The following is a 17108-nucleotide window of genomic DNA, read 5'->3' as shown; positions in this document are numbered from 1 at the left end:
AGCCTCAAGCTGTGACTGGACAGGTTTAGACTGGACATTAGGAAACATTTTTTCATGGAAGGCATTGGAATGGGCTGGGCAGGGAGGTGGTTGATTCCCCAACCCTGGGTGTGTTTAAAGGTGGTTTGGATGTGGTGCTTGGGGATATGGTTTAGGGGTGAACCTTGTAGAGTAGGGCTCTCGGTTGGACTTGGTGATCCTGAGGGTCTTTTCCAACCTGAATGCTTCTGTGATTCTGTGAGTGTACAGCTAGATTCTCAAGCACTTCTAACTAAAGCCACGCAGCAGCAGAACATTTTCTACACGGCCTGAATTTGTTTGCATGTCCATACTAGAAACCCCATGAATTTTCAGGAACATGAGTAGGAATCTATCTGGACTTCAGCAAGGCCTTTGACACCGTCCCCCACAGTAAACTGCTGGCTAAGCTGTCAGCTCGTGGTTTGGACCACAACACTCTGTGCTGGGTTAGGAACTGGCTGGAGGGCCGGGCCCAGAGAGTGGTGGTGAATGGTGCCACATCCGGCTGGCGGCCAGTCACCAGTGGCGTCCCCCAGGGATCAGTGCTGGGCCCCATCCTCTTTAACATCTTCATTGATGATCTGGATGAGGGGGTTGAGTCAGTCATCAGCAAGTTTGCAGATGACACCAAGTTGGGAACAGATGTTAGTCAGTTAGAGGGTAGAAAGGCTCTGCAGAGGGACCTTGACCGACTGGACAGATGGGCAGAGTCCAATGGGATGGCATTTAATAAGTCTAAGTGCTGGGTGCTGCACTTTGGCCACGGCAACCCCATGCAGAGCTACAGGCTGGGGTCAGAGTGGCTGGAGAGCTGCCAAACGGAGAGGGACCTGGGGGTGCTGATTGACACCCGCCTAAACATGAGCCAGCAGTGTGCCCAGGTGGCCAAGAAGGCCAATGGCATCCTGGCCTGTATCAGGAATAGTGTGGCCAGCAGGAGCAGGGAGGTCATTGTGCCCCTGTACTCTGCATTGGTTAGGCCACACCTTGAGTACTGTGTCCAGTTCTGGGCCCCTCAGTTTAGGAAGGACATCGAGACACTTGAACGTGTCCAGAGAAGGGCAACAAGGCTGGTGAGAGGCCTTGAGCACAAGCCCTATGAGGAGAGGCTGAGGGAGCTGGGATTGTTTAGCCTGGAGAAGAGAAGGATCAGAGGCGACCTCATTGCCCTCTACAACTACCTGAAGGGTGGTTGTAGCCAGGTGGGGGTTGGTCTCTTCTCCCAGGCAACCAGCACCAGAACAAGGGGACACAGTCTCAAGTTGTGTCAGGGGAGGTTTAGACTCGAGGTGAGGAAAAAGTTCTTCACTGAGCGAGTCATTCGTCATTGGAATGGGCTGCCCAGGGAGGTGGTGGAGTCGCCGTCCCTGGAGGTGTTCAAGGGGAGATTGGACGTGGCGCTTGGTGCTATGATCTAGTTGTGAGGTCTGTTGGAACAGGTTGGACTTGATGATCCTTGGGGTCTCTTCCAACCTTAGTTACTGTGATACTGTGATACTGTGATACTGTAATACTAAAGTTCCACTGGAAGTAAAACAAGTGCAGGCAATCTTCACATGAGAAATACCAGCCCAGCACGTCTGCACGCTGCAGAGAATTCTCTTGGTTCTTACCCAAACGCACTCTGCAGAAACGCTCGCTTCACAATTTGCCTTTGCAGCAGTGATGATCACAGCTATTGTTTTGTACTTTTCATGCTTCATACTAACAAATACATTCTCTATTTACAGTCAACAATGTCTTTTTCATGTATGAGAAAATCAGAGTTATCTTCTTTTGAGACTTTTTGCCAACTGTTCAAGGACCTGTCTCATGGAACGTTTCTTACAAGGAAAGGCTGAGAGACCTGGGGCTGTTTAGCCTGGAAAAGGGAAGACTGAGAGGGGATCTTATCAGTGTTTATATATATATATATATGAAGGGTGGGTGTCAAGAAGAAGGTTCCAGGTTCCACCTTTCAGTGGTGTCCTGTGATAGGGCAAAGGGCAACTGATATGAACTGGAATGCAGGAAGTTCCACCTCAACACGAGGCAAAACTTTACTGTGAGGGTAACGGAGCACTGGAGCAGGCTGCCCAGAGAGGTTGTGGAGTCTCCTTCTCTCAAGACTTCTCTGGACACGCCCCTGTGTGACCTGCCCTAGGTGATCATGCTTTGGCAAGGTATTGGACTAGATGATCTCCAGAGGTCCCTTCCAACCCTCACCATTCTATGATTCCTGTTCTGTGTTCTACATTCAAGGTGAGGCTCAACAGGGCTCTGGGCAACCTGATCTAGTTGAGGATGTCCCTGCTTACTGAATTGTGGGGTTGGACTAGATGACCTTTAGAGGACTCTTCCAACCCAAACCATTCTACAATTCTATGATCCTATATTTGGCTGTTGAGTTGCTGAGTTTCATTTTCATACTAGAGGAATTAAAAGCGCTTTTTCTTTTGCCCTTTCTTTTTTCTCCCTTTCTCCCCCAGAATAATCAACTACAGCTTGTATTACTGTATAACACAACAGAACCTTGATTTAGCAGCAGTCCAACCCTGAGCTATTATTCTGGCCATCCCCTATGGCTACTTAATCAAAACACTGCAACTTGTGACTTTGTCAGTAATTTTGCTCATTTATCTTTATTATGATTTCAAGAGTATCCGGAATGGAAGGTTAGTTTTGTATAACTAATATTGGTGATGAATGGCAATGATAATGCCTTGCATGAAGAACATCCATTAATGTCTAAAATAATATTATACTGTCTAAAAATAAATTGCAATGCAAAACATTTGCAGAGCTAATTAACAATAATTCAGTCCTACATAAGTATTGCAGCTCTGAGGGCTAAGGACCTCTAAGCCAACACACTCGATGTAGTTAGAGATGCTGACTCTGACAGCAACAATATTGATTCTAGCACTAATTAACTCAAATCTTTAGGTCCTAGCAACTTCAAACCCACCAGTGTAAATCATCTAAACAAACAGACAGGAACTTTGGATAAAACATTTGACTGCTGCACATGAAAGTTTCGCTCATTCCATCGGCATGCAGCACCTGCACAGTGCAGATATTCTGCTGAAAGCTACAGGAAAAAGGAATTTTCCTGGTGCAGAAGTGGAGCTACTCCAGAGCTATTCATAGAATTGTTTCATTTGGAAAAGCCCTTTAAGATCATCCAGTCCAACTATTCTCTGATTCTGCCAAAACTGCTGCTAAACCACATCCCTCAGCACCATAACCCTGCAGCTTTTAAACACCTCCAGGAATGGGGCTTCAATCACGTCCTGGGCAGCCTGTTCCAGTGTTTGAGAACCCTTTCACAGTAAAGAATTTTCTTCTAATGCCCAACCAAAACCTCCCCTGGTGCAACTTGAGGCCGTTTGCTCCTTTTCTTCAAACCTCTCCCTTGAAGAAAAGTATGGGAAGGAAAGCCACAAATGCAGTGTTCTCTTCTCCCACAGTTCTCCTCCCTCACCTTCTTCCACTGTATGTCCACAGCTACAGGATCCATAATGTTAAGCCTCTATTGTATTTAAAACCTTGTTCACCCAATCTGTCAGCAAAAATCTCCCATTTTCTTTCTCCTCAGAAAATGAGCCTACCTTTTCCAGTATTTCCTCTGTCAAGACTGAGAATGCATCCTCAATGTTCACATTATCTTTAGCACTGGTTTCAAAAAAGGGTATTCCATGTTCCCAAGCAAGCTGAAAAACAAATGTAGGCAATGGGATGAGCAGACTTTAGGAAACCAAACCAAACCACTTCCTAATACTAATAGCAAGTAGTACGGAGCTGTTCTAACAGCTTCTAACATGCCAGATAAACACTGATTGAGTAAATGGCAGCTCAGTAAAGTACCATTCATCCTCAGTCAAATCTCAGGTAACTTAAAGCATTCTTCTTCAATTTTTGTATTTTCAAAACAGATTGTTTTGACTTATCTTTACTTGTAAATGAGAAAAGTCTCTAGCAGGTGTGTTCTCAATGTTTTGATTTATTTAGAAAATGAACTGTCTCCCAGGCAGTTATTTAGAGGAAACTAATGGGAATGCCTGCAGAAGAGAACAGATAAAAATGTAACAAAAACTGTAGAAAAAGGGGCTTGGTGAACTCAAAAAGGAGATGCTGCTTTTTATCATAAGGAGAGAAACACAGATGTAACAGGCAAGCAAAGAACAGATATGTATGTGAAAATATGCTGTGGTAATAGGAGAAGAGAGTGAAAACAAATCTGTGAAGACCAAAGCAAAATAAAACCAAACCAAACAAAGAACCAGTAATACCCTCCTCCCAAACACACCCTTACCCAAAACACCCAAAAACCCCCAGACCTTGAGTACTTCAGCTTACTCTGTATCATGTCACTACATTGTCTACTACATCTATCAATGCACCCTCATTTTCTCTGTGTATGATACTGGTCAAAGAAGATTAATGTACATATTATTCCAGTTCACCTTGCATACTGCTAACTATTGTGACAAGCAAGTCCTCTAGATAGATGAAAACAAAATCCCAAAAGTCCAGTGTTAAAGCTGCTGGAAATATGAGCACAGCTTGTGTCCAGTTCTGGGCCCCTCAGTTTAAGAAGGGCATTGAGACACTTGAACGTGTCCAGAGAAGGGCAACAGAGCTGGGGAGAGGCCTTGAGCACAACCTCTATGAGGAGAGGCTGAGGGAGCTGGGGTTGTTTAGCCTGGAGAAGAGGAGGCTCAAGGAAGACCTTATTGCTGTTTACAACTACCTGAAGGGAGGTTGTAGCCAGGTGGGGGTTGGTCTCTTCTCCCAGGCAACCAGCACCCGAACAAGAGGACACAGTCTCAAGCTGCACCAGCGGAAGTTTAGGCTGGAGGTGAGGAGAAAGTTCTTCACAGAGAGAGTTGGTAGCCATTGGAATGTGCTGCCCAGGGAGGTGGTGGAGTCACCATCCCTGGAGGTGTTCAAGAGGGGATTGGACGTGGCATTTGGTGCCATTGTTTAGTGGTCCTGAGGTCTGTGGTGACAGGTTGGACTTGATGATCTTTGAGGTCTCTTCCAACCGTGGTGATTCTGTGCTCCCTCTCATAATGAATCTGGAAAGGCACATTCAAATAATTGCCTTTTCCCCTTTTTTTTCTTTTTTTTTTTTTTTGCCTTTGGGAGCACCTTGAATAGATCCATAAATAAAATACCTAAATACATTTACAAACCTATGGGAATTACGCTACTGGGAAATGTTTTATTATCTCTGAGAACTGTTCGGAGAGGGAGTGCAATAAGCTCAGATCTTACTTACAATAACAACATAAATGTCAGTATCTCTTGCAAGGTGAAATTCATTTCCAGTGGTTCATCTCTTTAAACTCAAAATATACTTCTTCCTAGCAAAGTGCTGCTGTGATTTCTTAGTACTGAATCAGAGAGATGTGTCTAAAATATTCCTAGAACTGTGCAGAATGTGCTGGGTTTGGTTTTTGTTCTCATTTGTATTGTACTTGTAAAATCAGCTTTGAAGTCAGACACGTGAAGTTAGCAAAAGCATTACATTGCCGCCTTCTGCTGTAGAGATTTGATGGGTGAAAACCAGCCACATTCTACCAAGCCATACCATCTTCACCACTTTTCTTTGTTTTTCAGAGAAAAAGATAATGCTACTGGGGAGGGGGAAGGAAGGAGCCCAAGAAGGTCGAGTTCAAACATTTGTCAAAGTGAATGAAATGCTATTAACACAGGAAAACACAGTGTTGAAATTAAATGTTGCTTTCTGACTTATCAAAATTACATCATGACAGAAAGCAAACAATTTCTCAATATTAGACTCCACAGTGGCAGATGATGGCCACTCAGTTATGACAGACTGCTCTAGAAATGCCAACACAGACAATAAGATTCCCTATGAGCCTAGAGGTCTTCTCTGCAAGACTCTGAACAGAGCTTAAAGAATACTTTTAACTCACAGGGTAATGTGACATGTATAAGGACGAATTATCATGTGGCAGAGTTAGTATCAAACTCTTCCCCTCTTTATAAGGATATTTGCTTCTTTGGAATGAGAGGACAAGTGTGATCTCTCTCTCTCTCTCACTGCCAATGGGATCTTTCTATTTCTGCTTCAGTCAAGATTGTTTAGCATTTGTAAATCACACTAAAAGAAGCAAAAGTCTAACTGAAATGCTGCCCTGCCTCAAAACCCAGGAGAAATCTGGTGAGGAGGCAATGATTTGTTCCTGAAAAAAAATACTACCTTGCATGGTTAAGTGTCAGAAAATGTCATGGTTAACACCACATGCCCACTGCTGCCCTCTTGTGCACATGCACCCAATGCACATGCATCTCTGACTGCACACTGAGTGAGAGCATGCCTGTGTTTCTCACTCCTTACTCCCTGCACACAGATACAGCACATTAACAACAACTTGCACACAAACAACAAACCTTCAAGAGTTTCCCTCTGTAATGCTGGTGAAAAGGTGAAGTTGTTTTTTAAAGTTCCCTGCTCTGGGATTGTACTATTGGCAGGAAATGATCAGTGTTCTCTTCTTTAAACTCAAGGCATCCTGCCTGACCCACCATGCCTGAAAGCGTATCAGAAGGGCTCATTCCAGGTTCCAGACAGTCTGCAGTTACAAAATGTACTGGTACACAGGACACACTCTCCTGCAACGTTTAGTTGTCACCACAATTCTTCTGCCATAGCACAGCTCCTCACTGGTTCTCAGGGAGAGTATTTTACCACTGCCTTTAAAACAGCACTGTCCACCAGTTTCTCCTCTACACATGGCCAGCAAGCATGAACTGCAGTCTCATCTGTACAACACAGAGTTAGATCTAGGGGAGCTGGGTGTTCCCTGCATGCATCTGCCTGCCCAGTCTTACTTAGGGCTATTCACAGGCAATGCCACACACAGGCTGCCAGAAGAGTTTTTTACCATCAAGCTGTAGCAAAAAATAAATAATAAAAAATTGATGGGTGGTACCAGAAAAAGGATGCAGAATGTATTATGCATGAAATGTTAGTAACTCCCATTAGAAGAGTACTCTGAAAATGCAGGCACTACAATATTTTTAGTTTGAATTGAAAAATGTAAGAATTCTATCCTAACACCTGCAACTTTAAAAGTGCATTTTAACCTTTAAAATCAAAATCCGTATCCTGAAGAGATCAGCTAGGAGTTGCTTAATGGATTTCACAGTATCACAGTATAACCAAGGTTGGAAGAGACCCCAAGGATCATCGAGTCCAACCTGTCTCCACAGACCTCATGACTAAGCCATGGCACCAAGTGCCACGTCCAATCCCCTCTTGAACACCTCCAGGGACGGTGACTCCACCACCTCCCTGGGCAGCACATTCCAAAGACAAACAACTCTCTCAGTGAAGAACTTTCTCCTCACTTTGAGTTTAAACCTCCCCTGTCACAGCTTGAGACTGTGTTCCCTTGTTCTGGTGCTGGTTGCCTGGGAGAAGAGACCAACCCCTTCCTGGCTACAACCACCTTTCACAGTATCACAGTATCACAGTAACTAAGGTTGGAAGAGACCCCAAGGATCATCAAGTCCAACCTGTTCCAACAGACCTCACAACTAGATCATAGCACCAAGCGCCACGTCCAATCTCCCCTTGAACACCTCCAGGGACGGCGACTCCACCACCTCCCTGGGCAGCCCATTCCAATGACGAATGACTCGCTCAGTGAAGAACTTTTTCCTCACCTCGAGTCTAAACCTCCCCTGACACAACTTGAGACTGTGTCCCCTTGTTCTGGTGCTGGTTGCCTGGGAGAAGAGACCAACCCCCACCTGGCTACAACCACCCTTCAGGTAGTTGTAGAGGGCAATGAGGTCGCCTCTGATCCTTCTCTTCTCCAGGCTAAACAATCCCAGCTCCCTCAGCCTCTCCTCATAGGGCTTGTGCTCAAGGCCTCTCACCAGCCTTGTTGCCCTTCTCTGGACACGTTCAAGTGTCTCGATGTCCTTCCTAAACTGAGGGGCCCAGAACTGGACACAGTACTCAAGGTGTGGCCTAACCAATGCAGAGTACAGGGGCACAATGACCTCCCTGCTCCTGCTGGCCACACTATTCCTAATACAGGCCAGGATGCCATTGGCCTTCTTGGCCACCTGGGCACACTGCTGGCTCATGTTTAGGCGGGTGTCAATCAGCACCCCCAGGTCCCTCTCCGTTTGGCAGCTCTCCAGCCACTCTGACCCCAGCCTGTAGCTCTGCATGGGGTTGCCGTGGCCAAAGTGCAGCACCCGGCACTTAGACTTATTAAATGCCATCCCATTGGACTCTGCCCATCTGTCCAGTCGGTCAAGGTCCCTCTGCAGAGCCTTTCTACCCTCTAACTGACTAACATCTGTTCCCAACTTGGTGTCATCTGCAAACTTGCTGATGACTGACTCAACCCCCTCATCCAGATCATCAATGAAGATGTTAAAGAGGATGGGGCCCAGCACTGATCCCTGGGGGACGCCACTGGTGACTGGCCGCCAGCCGGATGTGGCACCATTCACCACCACTCTCTGGGCTCGGCCCTCCAGCCAGTTCCTAACCCAGCACAGAGTGTTGTGGTCCAAACCACGAGCTGACAGCTTAGCCAGCAGTTTACTGTGGGGGACGGTGTCAAAGGCCTTGCTGAAGTCCAGATAGACTACATCCACAGGCCTCCCCACATCCACCAGACGGGTCACCTGATCATAGAAGGAGATCAGGTTGGAGAGGCAGGACCTGCCCTTCCTAAATCCATGCTGGCTGGACCTGAGCCCTTGGCCATCCTTCAGGTGCGCAGTTATTGCCGCCAGGATAATCTGCTCCATCACTTTCCCTGGCACTGAGGTCAGGCTGACTGGTCTGTAGTTTCCAGGTTCCTCCATCCGTCCCTTCTTGTGGATGGGGACCACATTGGCCAGTTTCCAGTCACCTGGGACCTCTCCAGTGAGCCAGGACTGGAGGAAAATGATGGAGAGCGGCTTGGCCAGCTCATCTGCCAGCTCTCTCAGCACCCTAGGATGGATCCCATCCGGTCCCACGGACTTATGGGTGTCCAAGTGGCTCAGCAGGTCCCGGACTAATTCCTCATGGATTTCTGGGGCATTACACTGCTCAGGTAGTTGTAGAGGGCATTGAGGTCACCCCTGATCCTTCTCTTCTCCAGGCTAAACAATCCCAGCTCCCTCAGCCTCTCCTCACAGGGCTGTGCTCAAGGCCTCTCACCAGCCTTGTTGCCCTTCTCTGGACACGTTCAAGTGTCTCGATGTCCTTCCTAAACTGATGGGCCCAGAACTGGACACAGGACTCAAGGTGTGGCCTAAGCAGGGCAGAGTACAGGGGCACAATGACCTCCCTGCTCCTGCTGGCCACACTATTCCTAATACAGGCCAGGATGCCACTGGCCCTCTTGGCCACCTGGGCACACTGCTGGCTCATGTTTAGGCGGGTGTCAATCGGCACCCCCAGGTCCCTCTCTGTTTGGCAGCTCTCAGCCACTCTGACCCCAGCCTGTAGCTCTGCATGGGGTTGCCGTGGCCAAAGTGCAGCACCCAGCACATATGTTGTAAAAACCTCAACGCCCATAACCCCATAACTGCCTTCTGAGCAATTCCTACCAGAATTTTTCTAACTGAGAAGCTTTCTCTCATATTCAGTGGAACATACTAAGATACTCAGGAGAAGCCAAAGAAAATACCAGTGATCAGTGATACCTTTTCTCCTTTCTGTTTTGGAACTACACGTTCTGACTCCTTATCACACTTGTTGCCCAGCAGTATTACGTCCACTTCATCGCCTGCTTTCTAAAAGAGAACCAGCATTAATAAGTGTCAGGTAAGAAGAAAGCAATCCACCAACCCCTTCACCTTCAGCTCACACTATCCTTCAACACTTTATTTCCTTGAAAGTAAAGGCTAAATTCTGTCCTGACCTTTTCATCTGTGGAAATATTTTCCATCATTTACTGGGATTTGGAGGAAAACAGCAAGATTGCAAAGAGCAGGGAGAAAAAAAAGCCACTTACAAGTGCAGGGCATAATTTGTAACCTCTTTCATAAGATATAAAGTATATGGTGCATGGGCACCATCTTCTGATGAATGCTCCATCCTGAGGCTTTAAAAGTGACTGGAAATGCCCCACATTCACAGACACTGCCCTTCCTAAAGTAATGGGTTCATGGATTAGCAATTTAGCTTGGTCTACATCCAGCGCTCAAGTAAAAAGGAAGGAATTTGCTGCACCTGAAAGAGCACCTCTCTGTGCTTCACTTTTGCACACAGACGGTAAAATCACATTCAAAGTGTTCAAGCTCAACATAAAAGTTTGATCATTCCAAGACACTTAGAAGGCAGCAATAATGAAGTAAAATTTAAAAACCTCATTGATTTCCAAAGGAAGAAAAATCTAGCTTTTGACCTTGTCTCCATCCTTCGTTCCACTAATCCAGTTACGTACACGATGACTCCAAAATGCACTGGGTGCTTTACATCAGTGTTATTTTAAGATAAGCCATTGTAACTATACATGACTGGAATAATGACAGGGAAAGAGAACACTTTCTTCTGCAACAGCATGTGGAATTGGAAAGCTGACATTTGTTGTGAAAATCATGGCATTTATAGCCGCTTCCGATGCTTAAGTGGAGGAACCTGGGGGTCTCAATCCAGAAACAGTTAAAGCTAATGTGGGCTGATCCCATGGCTTGTATTCTGAATGCACATCCTCACACAGCTTCTCTGATGACTCAAAAAGCCTGGGGGCAGGCTGCAGATCTCTCTACAAGGACACTGGTGAAATCTCTGACCGAAGTCTTAATTTTTCTAGCTATGCCATAAGACAAAACCAGGCACAGACAATCATCCTTCTCCCAGGCAACCAGCACCAGAACAAGGGGACACAGTTTCAAGCTGCACCAGGGGAGGTTTAGACTCAAGGTGAGGAGAAGGTTCTTCACCGAGCAAGTCACTCGTCATTGGAATGTGCTGCCCAGGGAGGTGGTGGAGTCACCGTCCCTGGAGGTGTTCAAGGGGAGACTGGACGTGGCACTTGGTGCCATGGTCTAGTCGTGAGGTCTGTGGAGACAGGTTGGACCTGATGATCCTTGGGGTCTCTTCCAACCTTAGCTATACTGTGATACTGTGATACTGTCTTCCCCAGAGCTCACACACATGCACACAGATGCAGACTGGACCTTCAAAGGTCATCTTGTCCAACCCCCCTGCACTCAGCAGGGACACCTCCAACCAGATCAGGCTGCCCAGGGCCACATCAAGTCTGGTCTTGAATGCCTGCAGGGATGGGCCCTCAACCACATGTCCCTCCCTTCAAAAGCACCACAAAGAAAAACCTTTATTTATTAGAGGCTGAGAGAACCATTATTTTCAGTCTATTTGGACTCTTACAACTAAGTTCCCTCTTTTGAGGAGTACAGCAGTAGGCACAATTTATTATTAAGGAACAGGATTTCATTTATATTTTTTTTTTAATCCACTCTCATTTTAGAGTCAGCTAATCTCATTTTATACCCACAGCTGATGTTCAAGATAATGCAGTATTAAAATGAAGTAAGTTCATCATAAGAGTACAAAGTACAGGCCTAAAATAATGAATCAATCTAACCTGGATTAATAGACCAAAATGTTGGCTGTTTCAGAATGCACTGAAGCTTTACTCATTAAGGTCAATGGTTCTCCTACATAAAATTACATACATCAGTCCCTAAAATAGGGTAAACAGACAATTTAATCTCATCACATAGCCAACTTTTTCAGACTATGTGTAGCTGATGGTTCTAAAAGTGATATTTGACTTTCCTCTGAAATAAAAGGTCAAGGGGAAAAGCTAGCACATTTTCTGTGGGAAACCTTGAAACTCAGCCTGTCAATGAACTGCTGTGCAAACAGCCTCAATTTTTGCAGTAGGAGTGCTCCTCCTAAACAGCTTCAAACAGTAACAACATTTAAAGGAGGTTAGGATTACCAGACCACTAGGTATTTATTTCAGCAAATAACTAGTATTTCCACATTAATATAGTGTGATAACATATTCTCACTTTGACTGGACCCTTAGAATCAGAGAATGGTTTTGCTTGGAAAAGATCTCTAAGATCAAGTCCAGCCATCAACCTAACACCACCATGTCCCCAACTGCCACATCCACACGTTGCTTGAACAGCTCTGGGGATGGTGACTCCACCACCTCCCTCCACAGCCTGTTCCAATGGCTGACCACGCTTGCAGTAAAGATGTTTTTTTTCCTGATAGCCAACCTAAATCTCCCCCAGCACAATTTGAGGCCATTTCCCCTCATCCTATCCCCTGATACTAGGGAGAAGAGACCAACCCACACCTCACTGCTATCTCCTTTCAGGGAGTTGCAGAGAGCAATGAGGTCTCCCCTCAGCCTCCACTTCCCCAGGCTAAACCACCCCATCACCAAAGCACTGCAAGCTTTATTTAAAGATCACAGAATCACCAAGGTTGGAAGAGACCTTAAAGATCATCAAGTCCAACTTGTCACCACAGACCTCATGACTAAACCATGGCACCAAGTGCCACGTCCAATCCCCTCTTGAACACCTCCAGGGATGGGGACTCCACCACCTCCTTGGGCAGCACATTCCAATGGCTAACAACTCTCTCTGTGAAGGACTTTCTCCTCACCTCCAGCCTAAACTTCCGCTGGCGCAGCTTGAGACTGTGTCCTCTTGTTCTGGTGCTGGTTGCCTGGGAGAAGAGACCAACCCCCTCCTGGCTACAACCTCCCTTCAGGTAGTTGTAGAGAGCAATAAGGTCTCCCCTGAGCCTCCTCTTCTCTAGGCTAAGCAACCCCAGCTCCCTCAGCCTCTCCTCACAGGGCTGTGCTCGAGGCCTCTCCCCAGCCTCATTGCCCTTCTGTGGACAAGTGTCTCAATGTCCTTCCAGCTTCCTGCTTTTAGAAAATTAAAGACTCTACACCAAATTATATCCACTTTAAATTCTGAAACCTGATTATATAAAAGAAGTCTTAAAAAGAAGTCAATATGAGCAGGCAAGAAGTTCGACCATGTGCTCAGCTGGCACAAAAACTGCAGAGGTACACTGATTTGAACTGACTAAAAAAATGTAGCTCTTCAAGTGCTTCCCAAAACTCACTGTGTATTTTCATCCTCTTTTATTTATAGCTCAGGAATAAGCTTTCCAAATGCAAAAAAAATCTATGGCTAAAAAGAGGATTCTTATTTTACAGTTGTTAAAATGCTATTACACAAGTTGGCACTGACTAAGCTAATAGAGTCAGGAAACATTTTTAGCCTATCTGAATGGAAAAATACTATTAAAAATGTCACCAATTTCATCAAGGCAGAAAGACACATTATGCTTCAAGAAAGAAAATTTAAAGCTGGTTTGGTATCTCCAAAACACATCCAGAGTTTTGGTTCACTCTCCTCTGGCTTTAACATTTCAAAGCTCGCATTTCACTGAAAGAGAAAATAAACCTAACCTGAAATGGGAGAAAGTCTAGCCTGCTTTTTAAAAATGTCTAAAGAGGAAATATCAGCACTAGATTTGTCTCAAAAATTGGAGCCAAGAGATTCATTGAGACTGACTAAGTTTTCTGAAGCATTTGGCAGAGCTTGGAGTCATCAGATTTTTGGCAAAAAGACTTTTTTGCCTTGGGTTCTCCAGCAGCTGGAGTTAGTGGTGGCAGAAGCCAGGCTGCTGTGACCAGGGGTGGCAGAAGCCAGGCTGCTGTGACCAGGGGTGGCAGAAGGCAACACCTTCAGACACACAAACATAGCAGCAACCAGACTCTGGACTCTGGTAGCAGGCTTTAGCAGCCTACTCTGACAGAAGCCATCCATTCACACCCTTCACTCAGCTTTCACCCAGCCTGTGCTTCACCAATCAGGTAAACACTCAACTCACTGCTTGACTATGTGGCTGTTAACAGAAACCAAAAATGCTAAAGAGAAGTCTCTGGCTCATCCCTTCTGTATGCAGTTCATCCCCTCATCCCCCCACTCCCAGTGTTAGGGGTCTTCTCCTGCACTTGTTCCCATTTTGCTGGGAAAACTATTTCACAGAAGAGCTGTGTCAGAAGTAGCACAGACACCTTTAATGAAAGACAACTACATTCCATCTGCATTTACAGGTTATTGGAAGAAAGTATCTCTTCACTTTTTAAATGGTGAGCACAGACCCTATGAGGGCCTTCACCTGTCCTGCAGCAAACTGGCTGTGATGAGCCAGAGCTCATCTGGACTCCCTGCAGCTGCCCAGCTGTGGACATGAAATCTCCACCTTGCACCTCCACCACACTCCTAGGGCATGGCTGTGCAGGATTGCATTTTAGTACTCAACTGTTTACAGTTTGAATCCTAGAATGGCTTGGGTTGGAAGGGACCTTAAAGATCATCTGGTCCCAACAGCCTGTCATGGGCAAGGAGACCTCCTACTAGATCAGGTTGCTCAAGGCTCCTTCCAAGCTGGCTTTGAACATTTCCAGGGTTGAAAAGGAAAGTTTGTTTGCAGGTTGAAACAGTAAAAGAGCCCGGATCTGATAAATGTACTAATGGCAATGCTTAACTGGTTTGTGTTTGAGGAAGAAAGGTAGCATTATGGTAATTTTTGAGGTCTGAAAAGGAGACAGAAGTATGCATGGTCACGCAGCAGCGCTGAGCAAGGACATGAAGGTAGGAAGTTTCTTCCTCCTACTCCCCAGACAATGACACCAGAAGCTGATTCTTTGCATTAATGATGAATAATTTGCTAGGAAGACATTGTCACCACGACCACATGGGCAGTGTGCACGGTATAATTCCCATACATACATCTCTTTGTGTCTATTCTCCTGCCACAGGATGACCTCAGTTACAAATGCCTCGTTTCCAGCGCTTCAGCAGAATTGCCCAAATGACAGAACTTGTCTATTAGCACACTTAGACTTGGCTAGATATAAACCAATTCATTCTCAAACTCATCTAGGACTAAAGATAAACCAATTTAGCAGAGTGACAAGAACAAGACTTTTCGATTCTAATCAGAGTCATAACAACAAACCCATCAGGAGACAGAACAATGTGATGCCTCTGGCACCAAGCTTTAGCACCCAGATAAAAACAAATCAGACCAGTTTGGAACAAAGGTAACTTTGATAACCATTTTGCTGTGATGCTTTTAGTTAAATATGATGCAGAAACACTGATCACCAGTCCAGGTTCCCCACTCTCAGATGCATCTAATGCACATACCCAGAAGAGGGCACTATAAAAAAACAGCAGTAACCCAACACAGCCACAGCCTGGTTGAGGACTCACTTCTTTCACACAGCATAAAGAGAAAGCTGATATAGTCCAAGAACACTAAATTATGTCCCCAAGGCTTGCTACTACTGCATGAGAAAATTAATCTGTCTTCCCCATGCAGAAAATTCTGTGCTAGCAGAGAATTTTTAGCAGATAATCTTTAGGGAATGATCTTTATGCCACTCCAGCACAATGAAAACTAGTCTGCTGTAGTTAAAAAGAAATCTAGGGTCTACAATCGATGTCAAGAGTTCTTGGAGACCCAGATGCCATGTGTGAGTCACAGAATTATTTAAGCTGGCAAGGATTTCTGCAAGTCATCTGATCTACAACAAGGTTGGTGACGGGCTTGGAGCACAAGCCCTATGAGGAGAGATTGAGGGAGCTGGGGTTGCTTAGCCTGGAGAAGAGGAGACTCAGGGGTGACCTTATTGCTCTCTACAACTACCTGAAGAGGGGTTGTAGTGAGCCGGAGGTTGGTCTCTTCTCCCAGGCAACCAGTACCAGAACAAGAGGACACAGTCTCAGGCTGCGTCAGGGGAGGTTTAGGCTGGAGGTTAGGAGGAAGTTTTACACAGAGAGAGTGATTGCCCACTGGAATGGGCTGCCTGAGGAGGTGGTGAGGTCGCCGTCGCTGGGGGTGTTCAGGGCGAGGCTTGACAGGATGCTTGGTTGTATGGTTTAGTTGATTAGGTGGTGTTGGATGATAGGTTGGACACGATGATCTCGAAGGTCTCTTCCAACCTGGTTAATTCTATTCTATTCTAATGCTCTGCTCACAGAAGGACCAACTTTAAAGTCAGGTCAAGTAGCTCAAGACCCTGTTGAACTGGGGTTTAAACATCTCCAGAGCCTCTCTGGGCAGCTGTTTGAGCATCTGAACACTCTACTGCGAGGAAATTTTTGCCCGTATGTTAGCTGCAATCCTGTTCAAAACATCCTGAAAAGCACTGGATTCTGCAGATGGATTTGGTACACCATTACCTGTATTTTAATTTTTAAAGGCCAAACAGACTCAGCCTTTCAGAACAGCCACACACAACAGCTAAAAACCACATCAGCAGGTAAGAGCAATGCCTTAAGCTGGACAATCCTACGAATAAAGAATGGTTTCAGGTTCTAAGGTAATTTCCCTGCAATTATCATGCTCCTAATGAGAGCATTACAAATCCAATATACCTGTACAGGATTTGCCAATAATGTCCTAAGATATTAATTAATCTGTGAGTATATTTTTCTAGCAAGGTTTTTAAAGTGCAGTCACGTTACTTAGTGTCCTCCAGTAACAAAAGCTAATTTTACAACAACACAGATAGGGCAGCAGATTTATGCCTTGAACTTCCTTGAACAATAATTCATTTTTAATAGGAAAGTTGCTGTATACTTAAAATAATTGAAATACAATGAGCACATTATTGGGAATCTGCTTGTAATAGCCCTGACTGGCTTGCTTTTGTAAAATCAATGGAGTTTTTAGGAATGCTAAATTGCTTAGATTGTCATTTTCAACTGTGGTAAAAATGGCTTAGCACACTGAAAAAGGTGTTTGAAAACTTTGTTTAAAATCTTATGTACAAAGAATTGAAAAAATCCAAGTGTAAGAACTGACTTGAATCCATCCTCACTAAATTTGCAGATGACACCAAGTTGGGAGAAGTTATTCATCAGTTAGAGGGTAAAAGGGCTCTCCAGAGGGACCTTGCCAGGCTGGACAGATGGGGAGAGTCCAACAGGATGGCATTCAACAAGTCCAAGTGCCAGGTGCTGCACTTTGGTCACAACAACCCCATGCAGAGCTACAGGCTGGGGTCAGAGTGGCTGGAGAGCAGCCAGGCAGAAAG

General features: G+C 45.4%; 1 protein-coding gene across 1 annotated transcript in view; it reads right to left on the bottom strand.

Annotated features, from left to right (window-relative positions):
• Window positions 1-17108, bottom strand: part of LOC104309121 (ras-related protein Rab-10) — a 38529-nt gene that overhangs the window by 9778 nt on the left and 11643 nt on the right. Inside the window, exons 4-5 of the mRNA XM_054180198.1 lie at window positions 9694-9783; window positions 3612-3713 (exon numbers count right to left, since the gene is read on the bottom strand). Coding sequence (XP_054036173.1) covers window positions 3612-3713; window positions 9694-9783 — 192 coding nt within the window. The remainder of the gene's footprint in view (window positions 1-3611; window positions 3714-9693; window positions 9784-17108) is intronic.

Source organism: Dryobates pubescens, chromosome 3 (assembly GCF_014839835.1).
Source record: "Dryobates pubescens isolate bDryPub1 chromosome 3, bDryPub1.pri, whole genome shotgun sequence".
Classification (NCBI taxonomy): Eukaryota; Metazoa; Chordata; class Aves; order Piciformes; family Picidae; genus Dryobates; species Dryobates pubescens.
This window is presented reverse-complemented; position numbering and strand designations above follow the sequence as displayed.